The sequence below is a fragment of the Prenolepis imparis genome, unplaced genomic scaffold, assembly GCF_030444845.1.
Source record: "Prenolepis imparis isolate NDT839.2.m4 unplaced genomic scaffold, iyPreImpa1.0 SCAF_9, whole genome shotgun sequence".
Taxonomy (NCBI): Eukaryota; Metazoa; Arthropoda; class Insecta; order Hymenoptera; family Formicidae; genus Prenolepis; species Prenolepis imparis.
In genome coordinates this window covers 14,731,806-14,750,232 of record NW_028141167.1, presented here as the reverse complement: position 1 = coordinate 14,750,232, position 18,427 = coordinate 14,731,806, and the positions used below count along the sequence as shown (strand labels likewise).

The 18,427-nt window shown below is 30.2% G+C and overlaps 2 protein-coding genes across 8 annotated transcripts; one reads left to right on the top strand and one right to left on the bottom strand.

Annotated features, from left to right (window-relative positions):
- Positions 1–244: 244 nt before the first annotated feature.
- On the bottom strand, positions 245–2,439 carry Trm7-32 (tRNA methyltransferase 7-32). 2 transcript variants are annotated; one of them, XM_083046824.1, is made up of 5 exons: positions 1,886–2,435; positions 1,605–1,674; positions 1,255–1,454; positions 778–1,172; positions 245–658 (listed from the first exon to the last, which is right to left on the bottom strand). In XM_083046824.1, the coding sequence occupies exons 1-5, from the start codon at positions 2,004–2,006 to the stop codon at positions 305–307; spliced, it is 1,140 nt and encodes a 379-aa protein (XP_082902950.1). In that variant the 5' UTR covers positions 2,007–2,435; the 3' UTR covers positions 245–304. The 2 variants fall into 2 exon arrangements, with proteins under 2 accessions (XP_082902950.1, XP_082902951.1); XM_083046825.1 differs by having other exon boundaries at positions 478–653; positions 1,886–2,439.
- A 1,000-nt stretch (positions 2,440–3,439) lies between these two features.
- Positions 3,440–17,594, top strand: Cln3 (CLN3 lysosomal/endosomal transmembrane protein, battenin). Of its 6 annotated transcripts, none has more exons than XM_083046819.1 (9): positions 6,568–6,741; positions 7,307–7,497; positions 10,231–11,175; positions 12,857–12,999; positions 13,951–14,109; positions 15,353–15,689; positions 16,455–16,604; positions 16,702–16,842; positions 17,040–17,594. In XM_083046819.1, the coding sequence occupies exons 3-9, from the start codon at positions 10,999–11,001 to the stop codon at positions 17,178–17,180; spliced, it is 1,248 nt and encodes a 415-aa protein (XP_082902945.1). In that variant the 5' UTR covers positions 6,568–6,741; positions 7,307–7,497; positions 10,231–10,998; the 3' UTR covers positions 17,181–17,594. The 6 variants fall into 6 exon arrangements, with proteins under 6 accessions (XP_082902949.1, XP_082902945.1, XP_082902947.1 ...); XM_083046821.1 differs by having other exon boundaries at positions 6,568–6,782; positions 7,469–7,497; XM_083046818.1 differs by having other exon boundaries at positions 6,568–6,782.
- The last annotated feature ends 833 nt before the right edge of the window (positions 17,595–18,427 follow it).

The window sequence follows — 18,427 nt, the reverse complement described above, 5'->3', positions numbered from 1 at the left end:
AAATTTGCATGTACATATATACATATATGTATGTATAATTAAGCAAATCATATTCGAAATAAAAAAAAATTTCTCATGTATAAATAAAATATTTTAATTGAGAAATTAAAAAAATTTTGTGTAAAAAAAAAATAATAAAATAAAGAAAATTTATTTGATTGCAAAGGTGAAAAAACTGAAGGTCTGTGCTTTCGATAGATGTTCGATTTTTAAAAATTAATAGATCGAGAATAAGGACACACATTTTTAACATATAAACGTTCTTGTATATTTAATAAATATGGTACAAAATAATATATTTGTTTCATTCAGCATTATCTATATTTTCAGCTTCCTTTGATATATACAAGTTCTGTAATGCATCGATGGCTGTTTCCTTTTCCTTATTCTTATCCTGAGTAGTTTCTGCAGTTGTATTCGTTTCAGAATCGGTTTTCACAGCACCAATAAATGCACATTTCTTGATCCATGCCGTCGATGTCGCACTTTCGGTTTCGATTGCTCTACTGATGTCGGTCTCGTTAAAATCAGCGTCATGATCGAAAACAAAAGCGCTAGTTCCAGCTCTTCTCTTTTCTAACAAGGATAACGCCTCAGCATAGGGCGGTGCTATGGGAGTTTGCACTGGTTCATGGTACTTGTATTCCTTCCCTCTGTACTGAGATTTTCAAATAAGACATAATGAAATATACAAGCTAAATAAAAAAAAAAAAAAGATTGTTGCTAGAGAAATCTACAATTCACAATCAAATAAAAACATAATAATGCTACACTCACATTTAGCGGATAGCACATGTCGGAATCAGGTTGACTAAGATCTCCACATACAACGAACGGAACGATGATTCTATTGATCCCTGTCAGCTCTTCGAAGTTGCATGGCTCATGTGTCAGTAAAGGGTTCAACATATGCGGTTTATAACCTTCCGGTGGAGAATAATCTTTACAGACTACAAACGCTTCAATACTCGAATTGCGAGAACTACTAGGTTTCGTGCAATACACATAAGGAAAAAATATCCTCAATTGAGCATACAAGAACGACACATCCTTAGCACGAAAGATTTTTGCTACAAATGTCCCACCAGGTCTCAAGATATGTGTGGTTATATTCAGAGCAGCTAATAGTAGCTGCGATTGAATGAATATATCCATATCATGTAAACCAGTCACTGAATAAAATATAACATTCATTAATCATCTCAGATAAATCTATTCAGATGTGACAACAGTGAAAAATGACAAAATATGTACCATCAGGTGCTCCATCACACACTACCAGATCCGCTTGAGTGTTATCAAAATGTGCAATGATCTGCTGTGCGGTATTGGTGTTGGTAATGTCACCTTGTAGTTGAATAACTCCTTCCAGAGGTGCCATTGCCTGCAAATCGACTGCTACAATTTTTGGAGGAGACGCATCGCCTTTCTCTAAAGTCTTCTTATAGTTCTCACTATGTCAAAAAATAAATATATAATTATTAATATATAATTTGTATATATTTAGATTTTTAAGAAACTTAATTTATATTAATACATTTACAACTGCTGACATACTACTACATCTTTTCTTTTGAATCACACCTTTTTCGAAATTTACTTACTTTAGTTTGCGAGCTAAGACCTGGCTCCAACTTCCAGGTGCAGCACATAGATCCACCGCTTTGGACACTCCTGAAAGAAAATAAAAAAATAATGTTTTTTTTTCAACATAACATATATTTAACTTATTAAATATTAGAGATATTTTTAAAATTATTATTGTTAGTGTTCTAAAATGTCTCTTTCTATTTTTTTTTTATTTCTCCCATATCTATTTTTTTCTTAAAATGTGTAATAAAATGTACTGAAAAAAAAAAACAGATTTATTATATAAAATATAAACCATCGAAAATGTGACATTCGGTATCGATTTGGAGTAGTTTAAAAGCACTTCGGGCTCGCCATCCCTCTTCCTTTGCCTTTCTGTAATATATATCACGTTTGTCCTTCGATGTTTTTCCCATTATGACGATATTTCGACAGAAATCAAGATTTTTGCTGTTTGCATAAATCTGTTTAACAGTTTCTTTTTTTAAGGATTTAACGCGTCTCAACCACGAATATTTGTTTTTCGATTATCTGTTCGACAGTTTCTTTTTTGGGGAATATTTAATGTGCCTTCAACCAATTTAGTCCAATTATGATTATATAGGCACTCTGATCACTTTTACTTTTCAATGCACTTATACGATCTTATACACTTTGTCCAGTTAATAGTTGCTTTCCTTTTACACTCAAGTGATACTGAGTCACTCAGTTATGTGAGTATTTTATAGTCAGATATGACGTCATTGGTTCAGTGAGTAAAAGGAACGCGCAAGTGAGAAAATATTCTCAATAATCTTAAATCTAACATTGTAAATTGTATCGTGAGTAATCGTGAGTTTTTAAAGTTAAAGCATAACGACATCCCGCCACAATAATACAGGTTCATAACCTTACTTTTACGCTGGGTCCACAATAGCTGATTTAAGCCCTAAGGGTGCCGTCACATGGGGCGTAACTTGCGTAAGCGTAACCAGCGGATCGCCAATCACCGAGTTATTCCGATAGAACTCGACGAAGGGCTCTATCGGAATAACTCGGTGATTGGCGATCCGCTGATTACGCTTACGCAAGTTACGCCCCATGTGACGGCACCCTAAGCCTTAAGAAATTGATCAATCGCAGTCAAGTATGAGGAGAAAACTCGACTGTGATTGGTCAATTTCTTAAGGCTTAGGACTTAAATCACCTTTTGTGGACCCAGCGTTAATGTGAGTCTATGGCCGGTATTCATAGTCCGTTCTTATATTTAAGATCGTCTTAAGATCTCGTTCAACCAATTAAGAGATGCTATGCGAGCATTTGATTGGTTAAACGAGGTCTTAAGACGATCTTAAATATAAGAACGGACTATGAATACCGGCCTATGAGTACGTTTACACGGTACCCTTAGAACCAATTTCACCAACGTCGGTTAACTTTAACCTCCGGTTAAACTATATGTTTGTCTCTTTTTAATGAACGTATCTGAAACGAGACAAAGATATAGTTTAACCGGAGGTTAAAGTTAACCGACGTTGGTGAAATTGGCCCTAAGGGTGCCGTGTAAACGTACTCTATTACGCTGGGTCCACAATAGGTGATTTAAGCCCTAAGCCTTAAGAAATTGACCAATCACAGTCGAGTTTTCTCCTCATACTTGACTGCGATTGATCAACTTCTTAAGGCTTAGGGCTTAAATCACCTATTGTGGACCCAGCGTTATGTGTCGATACGCGTGTACAGAATTGAGCCCCAGATCGGTTGAGCGTATTCGTCGTCCTAGTTCCCTAGCTAGTTCCCTATATATATCTGTTCGACAGTTAATTATTAGAGGTTATGTTTTGCAGGTTATTTCAACGACGACATCTAACTACACGGTTTGAATCTTCGCTAAGTAAGTTTGAATTTGGTTTGAATCTCTGCTAATTAAAACTTGAATCTGCTTTGAATCCCCGCCAACGATAAATAAAGGAGGGAGTGCAAAAGTTATTATTTTTCGCCTAAAAAGGGAACCTGTAAAACATGTTTTGCCACCTTATTTAAGGTTGAAATAAGAAGGAAACAATGCTTATTTTACCAGGAAATTGCGGGAAATATTATTTTAAAAGTTATAATGAATGTTTTTAAAACGTCTGTCAAAATAGCTGTTTTAAGTGATTTAATTATACAGATTAATTTTAAAACAAAGCATTATACATTTCCATTTAATAAGGTCTACATTACGGAATTGTATAATAGGAATGCGATACATAACAATTATTCATTTATATATACTTATATTATCATGTACGAGGGTATAAGTCAAAAAGTAAAGGGACAAATAAAGAAAAACACATTTATTTTAACCTATGTGGAAAATTTACATATCATTTTTCGACATAATCCCCACCAACATCGATACATTTGATCCACTGCTTAACAATAAGCTTCTGTATTCCATCCTGGAAGAAAGATTTGGGTTGGGTGCGTAGCCAGTTATGCATCACTGCAATGACCTTCTCATCCAAAGAAAATTTTTTTCCTCGTAGTATTTCTTTTCTTTTTTTTTTCTCGTAGTATTTCTTTTCTTTTTTCTTTTCATCTTTTCGGTTTATTAAAAGAAGCACTGTTGGTGGGGATTATGTCGAAAAATGATATGTAAATTTTCCACATAGGTTAAAATAAATGTGTTTTTCTTTATTTGTCCCTTTACTTTTTGACTTACCCTCGTATAAATAAATTCATATCTTTGTCAAAGTTGTATAAAGTATATAAATGCGTTGCATATGTAAAGATAATAAAAAGCAAATGGTTTTATTAAATAACAATCTAACACGCTGCGAAATACGGGCTTTTTAGTATATTTCGACAAATTCTTGTTAAAACTCAAAAACACTGTAAAATTATTAATGCATATATACAGTTTTCAGATCGCATAAATGTCCTTATAGTACAGGAGGTAGTGAACATTTTTTACTTATTTTCGCAGTCAGTGAATATATCGATAGAATTGTTCCATTAGTGATGCTAATTAACAAATCGCCAGTCTGGCAACGCTTTTCCGCTGGGTTCGATGATGGGTGAAAAATATAAAAACGAGTTGCACTTATTTTCGCAGTCATGAAACTTCTTGTACTACTTAACATTATTATATAAAACTTACTAAAAAAGCAGTCTGGCTGATCTCGAGGTATGGAAAATGAGTCTGGCTATGATTTTTCGATAAATATCCGTCGATGCGTGGGAAACTCGGAGTTCAGGTAATAACTTACTCAAGCACTGTAAGCAGTGTAAGTGTGGTGTGTGTGGGTCGGGAAAATTTGTATAGTCGTTAGTATCCCGTAATCTCGAACAATACATAAATTTGTCAATAACAAAAATTATTTTCTTTAGATTTGCATTGTTTTCTTGTAAAATTTTATTTTAAAACGATAAATTAAATAATCTAAATTTATATAATAAATTGTACTTAATAAACTTTTTATATTAATGAACATTTTTGCAAAGTCTTTGGAAAGATATCATATATGATGTAAATATTGACAGTGAATAACTTCGAAGCAAATAGTGCAAATTAAAAAAAAAAATGTTTTTAATTATATAATAAAAATATGCAGTAAATTATTAAAAATTATCATCTTTAATAAATCTTTAAATATAAGTTTTATAGAAAAATATTTCTTTCAGTGAGATTTTACTGTTTGCAATGTTATACTTATAATTGAAATCATTATTTATCAGTGATAATAAAGCACTGTTTATCGGTGATAATAAACCGTTTATCAAATGTCATTTAAGATTCCATTTAAGAACAGTTGCTTTTTACGAAAATATGAGTAAGTCGATTCTTTTCATCATTCTTTTTTCAATAAAATAGTCACTTAATTTTCCACAGAAAATAGATTAAAGAAAAATATATTTATTTAAAAAAAATTATAATTAGTATAATTATAATTAATTTAATATCTCTAAAGTGTTGATTATGATATGACTATGTTGTATAGTAATATACTATATTTGTGTGTGTGTGTGTGTGTGTGTGCATCTAAAATATTTATTACAATTTTAATAGAGTACTTTGATATGAAAAAAATTATTCTACATACACACACACACACACACACACACTTCAGTATATCATTAATTTATTTATTATACTTATTACAAATACAAATATTGGGATATAGATATATCATATTATCAATACTTGAAAAATATTAACTTGTGAGTATTTATAACAATAAGATTTAAATTATATACTAGTAGAAGGTTCAAATTATATAAATGTAATTTGAATTCTACTATTAGTATATAAATGTGACTCACACACACTGAAATATACAACGAAATATATAAATTGATTGTAGATATAAAAATTTTAAATGCACATATAGGTAATTAGCATAGCAAAATAACTTTCTTATTATGAACGTTAACATTTATATTTATGCAATTTTACAATGTAATATGTACATTTAAATTTGATATTAATACTTCGCAAAAATAAGTTAGAAACATAGAATTAGCATTTTTTATAAATGTTTATTATTAGAAAAGTAATTTTTATTTTATTTTTATAACTGTAGCGCATACCTATGCATACACAATAACTATTATATTGTTTGCAAATATAAAAATTTTTTGTTTTTAGGAACAAAGATCAAACATTCTTCGAGTTAAAATATTTTAAAAACACACCACATTATATGCATTTATTTTATTAAATATTATAATGTATGTGTTGAGTTTCTCTTGTAACAAAATTTACTAAAAAATAAATAAACAAATAAATATAATACAAGATAATATTGTATATATTAGCAAAATTTTATTGCACTGTTATCTAAAACAAAATTGTTTTTTAAGTAAATTAAATTTGTCTTTTTCTTTTTTTAAAGGTTTTTTCTCAACTATCTAACTAATGCTATCAGCTTCAACTTATCATTTCTAATCAGCTCGATGGTCGAAGGCCGACTTAATATGCGACCGTTCTTGTTCCGAACACTCTGAACCTTTCCAAGCAAAGGAGGAGATATTCCGTTGCCGATTCTGTCGAGTAGTCGCGCTGTACATCGGTATACGTGTCGATTCTCTCTCTTGTCGAGAATTTTCATTCCGAAACTGGAACTCGTCGCGGCAACTACGATATTGTGTTGCTCTTATCCTTGCTTATCGCGCAATCAAACTTTGATAGTAATTCTCATTGTTGCAAAAATTCTTCGTGAACGTTCTAAGTATATACAGTTATATAGTTATATAATTATATTTGAAAAATTGCAAAATTATATATAACTATAGTATACATAATTTATATATACTATATATACATATATATATATATTATATATACACTAAGAATATAACGGCTCTCTATATATCAAATATAAATTAGAAAATAGAAAGGCTATTCGAGCCATACGCGGATGTCGGTGCGTCGATTCCAACGAAAATTAATTTTTCGTTGAAATTAACTAATTGTGCACGGGGCACGAATTTTGCTTGGTACACCACTAAGGTTAATTCTGTAGGGGGGTTAGAGGGTAATATGGGAATTAAAAATCTAGTATGGATTTATTCCCAAATAAAAGTCTTGGTGGTGTACCAAGCACAATTAGTTAATTTCAACGAAAAATTAATTTTCGTTGGAATCGACGCACCGACATCCGCGTATGGCTCGAATAGCCTTTCTATTTTCTAATTTATATTATATATAGTTGTATATATAATTACATATATAAATTTTCAATTTTTTGGATAGTAAGTGGAAAACATTCTTCGAACTAATGCTGCGAGAGATTTTGACAATTAGCTGTTTGAAATCGTGTGTTGTCGTTTTTGTGATACTGTGATTTGTGTTTGTGATAACAATAGAGTTAATATTGTATAAGAAATTCTTTGTGTGTGATATGTTTCTCAATAGGCTCTTCAAAATTAGAAACAAATTTCATTGTGAGTATCTTATGTTGATTTAAGAATTATAAAAATAAAATATAAATATCTTTGTCGCACACACAAATATTATTTAATTCTATAATAGGCTTTATGTAACTCAAACTGTCACATTTTGCATTATTTTTTAAAATTATTTTGCATTTATATTTAGTAAGAATCTTTTATATTTATTATAAAACTTTAATTATCTCAGCACACATTTTTGCGTATATTATTTTTAATCTAATTTGAGCTGTGTGTTCAAAAATTAGCACAGGATAGTATGCTTTTATTCAAGTATTTGTTTTACATTAGGTATGTTTGGCATCGTAAAAACAATCATCTTATTTTTTATTTAAATACCAAAAAAATTAAAATTACTTGGAACGAGGGCTAATAAGAGCTAATAAGTTAAATAAGATGTTAGGAAATAAAAGAAATGAAGTGGTCTTGCATGATAACCGTTGTTTATTATTTAACATTTCGTTAATAAACAACCGTTGTTTATTATTTAACACTTCGTTAATAAACAACGGTCATCATACAAGACCACTTTCTTTTATTTCCTAACATCTTATTTAACTTATTGGCTCTTATTAGCCCCCGTTCCAAATAATTTTGATCCTTACAGAGCCTTTTAATTATTGATTTGACCAAAAAATTCACATTTAACGCTAATTTGGTTTTGTACTATTTTCGTAATAATACTTTTTTTCGGCAAATAAGTAAATACCATTATTAAAATAGCATTTATATGTATATGTGATATAGATTATATAAGATATTTAAATATGCAAATGTTTTATGAATTATACGCTGAAATTTATTAGAATAATTGGTGACACTAACAATTAAGAATAATAAAAGCCACAAATTCTTACACACATGTATCTACAGAGATAGTCAATCTAATCTATTTCTTATCTAACAATAAGTCGTCATTATGGACTCGGTTATTGTATTTAATCAATTAGTAGGCTTTTGTTTCAAAAGATAAAAATAAAGATAAATTTTTTTATTATTTCGTTCTAATTGATCAATGAAATATTTCTATGTTATCATTAAACTATAATAATATTACGCATATATTTTATGGATGCATTATATTGATATTGATAATAAGTGATCTTAGAATCGTAAATTCTAGATCGTAGATTAGAAATTTAGTATGAAACATTTTTATTGCGCTTATCACATGATTTATTAAATTTTAAATTAATCGACTCGGTTTGGATTCAATTAAATAGTTTCACTTCTCAGCGCGATGACGTCGATGTATAACTGACTGAATATTGTCGAAGATGGGTCAAGGTGCAATCGACTCTCGTTTAAAATATCATGTCAATTACATATATTACTCACGCAATGTGTCAAAAAGTATTGATGCTGCAATCGATTTAATTGTTTAATTGATTATCTATGGCGGATGCGAGTCGCGATAAGATGTTTTCTTGCACGAAATGGATATCAGAATCAGAAATCGTCGATGCAGATCGCTTTGCAAAATAAATAGAAAGGCTATTACGATCAAGAGTATCACGATATAGAGATATAGAGATTATAATAAAAGAATACAATATAATTAGTTTCTTAATAACGAATTATACAGGGTGTCTCGGAATTAGCGGATCACTGTTAATAGCAGATTCCTGGAATCATTTGGAGACGATTTTTCCTCAGCGAAAATGTCGAGGGAGGCTATTATTTTTTGCATGTTCTCAATTTTTGCCATCATGTATCTTTGTAACTAAGCCTTAAATTAAAATAATTCTATTAAAGTAAACTCTACTTGAAATTAATTGAAGAATGTGGTTTTGTTAATATTTTATTTCCACAAGGCTTAATTTGCGAAAAACCCTTTATTTTCAATCGCTTATAACTCGAAAATTATTGATGCCTCGACATTTTTGCTGAGGAAAAATTGCCTTCAAGTGATCCCAGGAATCTGTCATTAACAGGTGATACGAAAATTCTGCGACACCTTGTATATGAATTTCTCTTTTTTAATGTAAAGAAAAATTTAAATTAAAGTTGAGAGAGAAAGCTGCTAAAGTTCTGTTGCAAATAATATTAAAATTAATGTATTTTGTCATTTGTCATTTTATTTCTATTAAAGAAATTAATTTGAATTAATACTAAATAATTTTTTTTCAAAAAAAATAAAGTTTTTATGCTAATTTTTTAAAATATATATTTCGTAATATATATATTGTATTATGAAAAATTGCACAGCGAAAAACGCTAAATTCAACAAATAAAACACATCGTGATGAACTTCTTTCGTGTCAATTCGTGCAAAACCATGTGATAACACCGATCTTGAAAAACTATAGAAAATATATTTAACTCAATGATTGTGTGTGTTTATATGTGTGCGTGCGTACGTGCGCGCGCGCGCGCGCGCGTGTGTGTGTGTGTGTGTGGATAGCGTATTAGACGTAATGATAATCCGAATATGATGCTGAATATGATTTTGTTGTAATATTTAAAAATTATGGAAAAAAACTTAATATAAAAAATAATATTTTTTTACACGACATAATAAATATGTAAATTATTAATTTTAATAATTTTAACAATTTTAATTATAATATAAATTATATATAGATATATGTAGTGTATTCTTCAGTTCTATCTCTCTCGAATTATGTACATTATATAAAAACACGTTAAACGCGCGCTAAATTTGAAGTGATTTTTCTGAAATACTAATTTATTAGTAATTCATTGCGCTGGTTTTTTTATTTATAGCTCGCTAGTTGAATCAGTGCCGCTTGATTGTTCCAAAAATCTACTCGACTTACGCAAACGAAGAAAGAAGCCATTTGCAAGAGACATTTAAAATTAATTGGCGAAGTATATAATACTCTTTCGCTCGTTCTTCAAATTTTCAGTCAAGTCAAGTCTAGTATGTGATTTTAAAATAACAAGAAAATTGAAAAGTGGATTATTTATCGAGATAGCGAAAAATGCGAGTTGAAATTTATCAACAATGACAAATAGTGATGCACTAATATATATATAAAATAAAAAGTGCATTTGTGTGAATTTTTAATATCGAAGGAAAGTCCTTCTATTGAAGGAGAAGTGGACAGTGCCACGTGTATGTGTCTTTGGCGACGGAAAACAGTAGAAGAAGGGAATTAAAAGTAAGTTTAACGATAGTAAATTCTGTGTAGAACTGTTCTTAAACAAAGAGGCAGCTGCAGTGAAGCTGTGGTGGGAGAAGCAGAAGCGGTATCTGCGATAGCAAAGGAGCAAGGGAAGCAAAAGATAGTAAAAAAGAGAAAGTAAGAAAGAGAAAGAAACAGAAGAAAGAAGATAGAAGAAAAGAAAGAGAGAGAAACGGACCGGAGAGAAGCAACGTAGCACATGCTTTGTTTAGGGAGGGATAAAGGCAAAGGATAAGGACAGTTAGTTGAGCAGCAAGAAGAGAATTAGAACAGAAAAGGGACAGAGACAAAGCGACTGAAGAGAGAACATAAATACCATTTTTTTTTGGAGACTAATCTTATCGAAATGGATAAGAATAATTTGAATATGGCTGGAGACACCTTTGACGAGGATGCTATTTCGAAGAAGACACGATGGCGCAATCTCGCGGCTTTCTGGATTCTGGGTCTGTGCAACAATTATGGCTACGTTGTGATGCTCAGCGCAGCCCATGATATCCTCAATATCAAGTTCGGTGACAAGGTATAGCAACGATTCTCATATGTTTGGCCTGGTCTACAATATAGTTGTAAAGTCGTAAGTCGTAAGAAATTGACCAATTACAGTTGAATATTATGACTTACGACTCTATTGTAGACCAGGTCTTTTTTCTCTTGTCAAAAGTGATGAACAGGTTGAGGCTTAAATTAGGAAAATCTTGGAAATGAACTTATAATTACATTTTATCGAATTTTATATCCTATAATTGAATTAGAATAGGGAGTAGAACATATGAAAAATATTGAGAAATAACAAAAGAATAATTTTAATATTAAAATTAGAATTTTTAAAATATTTTTCTGTAATGTAATATTTTGCGTTTGTGTAATGTAGGAAGAATTATATACTGAAATTTCTTAAATTAAAACTTTGTTAAAAATTAAGGGAACTATATATGACTCTATATGTATACATATATGACTGATGAATATATATGATCGAAAAAAATAGATCGCACTAGTGAAAGTCATTTGATTTTTAAATTCCGATAGATTTAAGAGTTAATGAAATTTTTAATGTTCTTATTTGAAATGCACACAAGCTAATAGCATAAGAAAATAATTATTTGTCATAAATTTTCGAAAACCAAATTCTTCCGACTTGACGTGTTTTCTTTCCACTTATTTTGAAATATTTTGAAATATTATTTTAATAAAAATTCTATAATATATAAATTAGTATTCTTATGATAATTGTATGTAAGCCGTAAAGTTTTAAAATAAATTATCTCTTGCCTCTTTTTAACCATAAATTAATAATAAATTAAATTTTTAATTATTTTATAATTATATAAATTATTTAAATGTATATATAAATTTTTTAAATGTTTTTGATGATTAATAAGATGTAAATATTAATTTAAAATGAAAATATTAAATTTAAATTAAATTAAATTTAAATAATAATATTAATTTAAAATTAAGTAGGAAACATTTTTATTGTTGAAATAAATCCAACGCAGTTATGCAAAAATAACTAAATTGACATGGACTTAATAGAGAATTGCGTGGATCAAAATGTCAATTGATAATAATATTAGGTTTTATGCAATATCCGTCGATGTGTTTTTTAACTGTTCGCGTATCAATCGATAAGTCTTGATTTTTATATTGAAGACTCTTATATTGATATTAGTTTGATGAGCAATTAAATGTGTATCTCCGTGGAAAATTTTCTAATGACAATATTAATAAACTGACACATACGAGAGAATAAAAGTGCCTTTACATTGAACTGATTACATCTGGATTTACGTCAATGTACGTCACAAATTAATTTACAAACATTCGCGCGCTAAAGATAACAAGTAATGATCCATGGATTATAATTATTCGTTGACCTTAAACGAGAAAAGTTATCGCGTGATGATATTTATATCGTTCGATCAGATCCTTTAATGCGAGAAAAAACAATTCATTGATAAAGCAGTCAGAGAGATTATCATTGTACAAGCAATAATTAAAATTAAATTTAAAAAAAAAGAGATAAAATGAGATTGAATATATTAAATGAAACAAGAAATATATTAAATAAAAAGAGAAAAAATGAGATTTGTAAAACGTGCTGCTATGGAATTTTGACGTAAAAAAGATTTTTTTATTTTGAATAAAAGAATATCTGCAACTGAATTGATAGTGTTTTTGTTTTGTTCTTTTTTTTCTAGGATATCACGCCACAGACAAATACCACAAATACGACAGGGATTCGCACGTGCAATGCAGTTTCGACCGGTGCCATACTTTTGGCAGATATTCTACCAGCACTGGCGATTAAGTTGACGGCGCCATTTTTGCCGTTTCTAGTACAGTGAGTATATATATATATATATATATTTTTGTCTTTTGTTTCATCTGCTACAACGTGAGCACTACAAATGAACAATTTGTGCAGAATATAATACGTTTTTTTATTCTTATTAGTGATTAATTGGGAACAATACGAGTATAATATATAATTCTGCTTCATTTGACCTCAAATGATCTTGAGTGTGTAATCACTGAATTTGTCATGAAAAGGGTTATAAACGTAGGTGTTTAAAAGAATTAGGGTTCCATTAAAAAATATAAAGTTAAGCTTTATTTCACCTTGACACCTCTACCCGAAAGTCAAACTAATAGTACCACTATGCATCGCCTTTAAAACCCAACAACTTTTGTCTAAAACATTTCTTCTTATTTTGCTTTTTATTTTTCTTCTTATAATAACGTTTATTTTGATTCCCTTGAGGTTACAAGGCGCTTTTTTGCAAGAAGCGTACCCGAATCTTTTACAATAATCTTTTTAATTTCTTTTAACCGGGCCATAAGCGATCTTATATCTACAATCCTTTTTTTTTTTTTCCTTTCTCCTATCTCCTCTTCTTCTTTATCCTCTTTTTCTCCCCTTAACCGCCTTCTCCTCTTTCCACACAATCCTTTTCCAAAAACCTCTTAAGAAGCATATAGGGTGTTTAGGATTGAATTGTGTTCGAACCTGGGACTTTTTACCTATCAGTCCGCGATTTCGAGGCCACATGTCACCTCTCTTATTTTTCTTCTTATTTTTTATATATTTAGAAATTCCCATTTAAATACCCCATTCTGTATACATATGTATATAGTATATATTTTGTTAAAATTTTATCTGTTCGGCAAAGATCATATAAGGCTGGGGCTGACAACTCGGAACTTTGTATATAAGACTTCCGCGATTGTGTAAGCGATCGGATCCCAATTATCAGTCGAAATGCTAATCGATTAATTGACTCATTAATTACAGTGCTCGACTGGCTACCTGTGTGTTATTTTCCGCTGCAGGATTTCTTATGGTGTCATTGAGCAATGTTGAATGGCTCGCCCTTCTGGGTGTCGTCGTAACATCGCTCTCCTCCGGTTTGGGTGAGGTCACTATACTCAGTTATAGCAATCAGTTCTCCAAGTAAGTGCCATGCAAGTCATATATTGTTTACATTATAATATCAAGTGTTCACGCTAGATGCAAATCTTTTGGTTCATTCATGCTTGTTAAATCAGAAATTGATTATACAGGTCAATAAAAAAAGAGTAACTACATAGTAACTACATTTCTTGTAGCTTTTTTACGCTGATATGATTTCAAATTTTAAATTATTTTATCAAAAAAACTTTGTTTTATTTTGATTATAAAAAATAAAAATATTAATAAAAAATCTGACAGTTTTATAAATTTTGATTTCGCTATTGTTAATTTTGTTATATAATTTTGACATTGAATTCTGCAACCTGAAAAATTCTCAAGTTTATACATTGAAAAATATTTTGTAGATTCTAAATAATCTAATTCACAATTTTATCGTAATAAATTAAGTTTAATCGTGAATATCTCAATTATAACTTATTGTACTAATATTAATTTAATATTTAATATTGATTGATTAAAACTTCATCAGCATGCCATACATGTAGTAGTTATAAATTAACATTAAAATAAAATACATTAAAATAGCTTTATTTTGCAACTTTAATCACAAATTTCTCTATTTCTCTTCAATATATATGACTTGATAGAGCAATTGAAAGGCCGGAAACTCACAAAATAAAATAATCATCCTTTTCTTGTGTTTGAAAAAATTATTTTTAACTGTATTTGAATTGCTATATTTGAATATATATGTATAACATTCTAAGATAAACTATCTTAGAAGATAGACTATCTTAGATAAACTATCTTAGATAAAAAATTCTAAGATAAACTATCTTAGAAGATTTTTCTGTTCTGAAATAGCATGTTTGAAAGAGTGTCATTTGCTGCGGCAATGATTATATTTCCAGAGTAATAAAAAGCGCAGTATTTGATATTCAGACAGTTGTGACAGAAAAATAATGATAAGATAATGTATGAGTCGGTCTTTAAAATTTCTTAATGTGTTTGAAAATGTAATAAACTCTATCGTGAGCGATTGACATGTAAGAAAAATTAGACGAAAGATGTGCGCGTATATAGTATAAATATATATTATATGTATCTATAAATTCAGATATAATTTAATAATAAAAATATGAAAATTAAAAATTATAAATTAAATATAAATTTAATATTTTATTTTTTAATAAAGAATTTAATTTTTTTTATATATTTTGATTTATTTTTATAAATTTCTTAGTTATTGATAAATTAGAACGTAGTTAAAAATTTCTTGTAGACAGGTGATTTCGACATGGTCATCGGGAACAGGCGGCGCCGGAGTGATCGGTGCCTTATCTTACGCCGGTCTCGCTACGATATTGTCTATCGAGAACACATTGTTGGTCATGTTAATTGTGCCACTTTTGCAAGCGATCACGTTCTGGTATATCCTCAAACATCCGACGCACACCAGAATATCAATTATCAAGACCGGTGTCGAGAGTCAAGAGCAGATCATCAAGGTTCCCGAGAAGAGCATCAAGGACAAAATCAATTTGGTGCCTGGCTTGCTGAAGTACATGATACCGCTCGGACTAGTTTACCTTTTTGAATATTTCATCAATCAAGGCCTGGTATACAATTTCATTACATTCTCGCTATCTTAAACCGATAAAAGCATGTATTTGCTTATTTCAATTAAATCTATTTGTATATTTATTAAATCATCTCTTCTTTTTTCTGTTAGTATTATGTGTCATAATATTAACTCATAGTTGTTGTTGAAAGGATAAGATAAATAAATTTATTTTTTTTTATTTGAAAAAAGGAGAGATATGCAGATAAATGACATCGTTGAGCATTGTTTATGAAATGATATTGCTCATTAGACTATTTTAGAAATTATAATTTTACGATTAATTTTAATTAAGTTTAATTAAGAGAATACCAAAGTTGGTTGATATATAGATCAGATTATTAAATTCAATTTTTAAAAAAATTATAATTAGTAGCACTGTTTTAAGATTTATAATATTGTTGTGTAAATATATAATGTTAATGAATTAGTAGACATTTGACATATATAACATTCAAAACTAAAAATATCATTGCTATATTTCTTATTATATTTTTCAATCTATTTATTATATCGGAATTTATGATGTTTAAAAACTCTAGCTTATAATTTTTTTTAATTATGTTGATCTCTTGAAAACCAATCCTTTTTTTTTATTTATTCTTTTATTTATCCCTTTTTTTAACTTTAATTACTATACACAGCAATGCTGGGATAATTGCTATAGATCGTTTTTGTACAGCAAAAAGTAAATTGAAAAATTTGTAAAAAAATCCGTATCAACCAAACTCGGTCTCTCCTAAAGTGAGTAATACGTTTATAGTACGAGCTCATCGAATTCGACGGTATTTGGTTGAAACAACATGAACAATACAGATGGCTCCAAGTGGATTACCAGATAGGTGTATTTTTCTCAAGATCATCGGTAAACATAGTTAGGATTGATAAAATTTGGATTATGTCCCTGTTACAGGTAATTATACAAAATAAAATATACTCAAGAGATTAGACAAAAATACGAATTATATGTCGTCTTCGTGAAATTTATTCTAAAAACTTATTCTTTTCAGTTCATTAACGTCGTAATTCTCCTCCTTGAAACTATTTTCTATTATATACCAAATATATGGATCGTTTTCGGCCTTGTACTGTGGGAGGGTCTACTTGGTGGCGGGGCGTATGTGAACACTTTCTTTCGGATATCATCTGAGGTAATGAAGCTATTGTAAAAAAGAAACAATTTTAATATTACATTAAATAATGTAATGTAAATCCAAAAATATAAAGTTAAATCCATTAAATATTTTTAGAATTTACGTTTTAAATTAAAGGAAAAAATATTCATTCAGTCATACTTTCTATTTGGCGATTTATTTTCTACGATTGTGTAAAATTAACTTGCTTGTAGATTCCGAAAGCGGATCGTGAGGCCTCTCTAGGGATCGTGACAATGTCGGACTCGATCGGAATCGCATTGGCCGGCTGGCTGTCCATGCCAGTCCACAATGCCATTTGCAAGCTGCCGCAGCCGAAGAGATTAGGTAGCTAAAGGTATTGCAGAGATTTTCTTTCTTCATTCACAGCACAGAGTGATAATGAAGTTTCCGCGTGCAGAATTTTTTTCTCAAAGTTCCTTGACATGATATGTCAGTGCTTAGAACATTGAAGATATGACTCGTATGTTATTTAAATTATATAGTATTATATCGTATATATTATATGTAGACTAAACATAAGTTTCTTCGTGTGATTGATCTTTGGAATCATAAGGAAGCGACAAACGTATTGCTTTATAGTGCGATTTATAGTGCGAGCGTTTCACGAAGTTTGTAGAATTTCGAGGAAAAACTAAGAATATTAAAAAAGATTAAATATCCTAGGATGTATGAATTTTCAACGTTGTTTATATAAATTTTAACTGTTATAAAAATATTTACAAAATAATAATACCTCATTTTCTATATTTTCTAAAAAGTTTCTAAAATCACGATCATATTGTCTAAGAACTTTTTAAATTCATGTTTTTTATGAATCGATTAGTAATGATAGGGTCGATTCTAATTCGGATGCTCCAAGGCGGGAAGTGAGAAAGAGGCTTAGAATATATATAAATGGTAGGGGAATTGCTTATACCTCCTATGGAATGAGCTTGCGTGACCAACATTGTCGCGAAAGAGAAAGGTAGCATTTTAATATGGTGAAATCCGTTCTTTAAATCAAGACAACTATAAATCTTTTTTCCCTTCAGTCGATCTATGTGATCTTCAATTATAAGCGTCGGAAAGTTATCTTTAATTGTTATTTTATTTAATTCCCTGTAATCGACGCATAATCTCAGATCGCCGGTTTTCTTATGCACTAAGACGATCGGACTTGCGTACGGAGAGTTACTTTCTCGTATAATTTTTTCTTTAATCAAATCATCTAGAATGGCGTTCAATTTCTCTTTGTCCGAATACGATAGTCGCCGGGCGCGAAAGCTAACAGGCTGCTCGTGTTTTAGACTTATTGTCATTTCCGGTTCGTCTTCCGGTACCGTTGGCTTTCTTTCCGACAAATATACATCGTTATAAGCGTTCCGTACGGCCTCAGCTGTGCTGCGCGAAACATTTTGACTGATATTCAAATCCGGTTGATCAAGCGACTGCCTATCATAATTGATGTGCATGATTTTGTTACGTCCTGGCCTGCACGAAGGAAAGGCCGCTCGAAGGTCGTAACAGCGTTTTCCCGAAATCGGAGTGATTTCGGATCGAACGGACTGTCTGGCCCTTTTGCAGGTCAACGACTGGATAG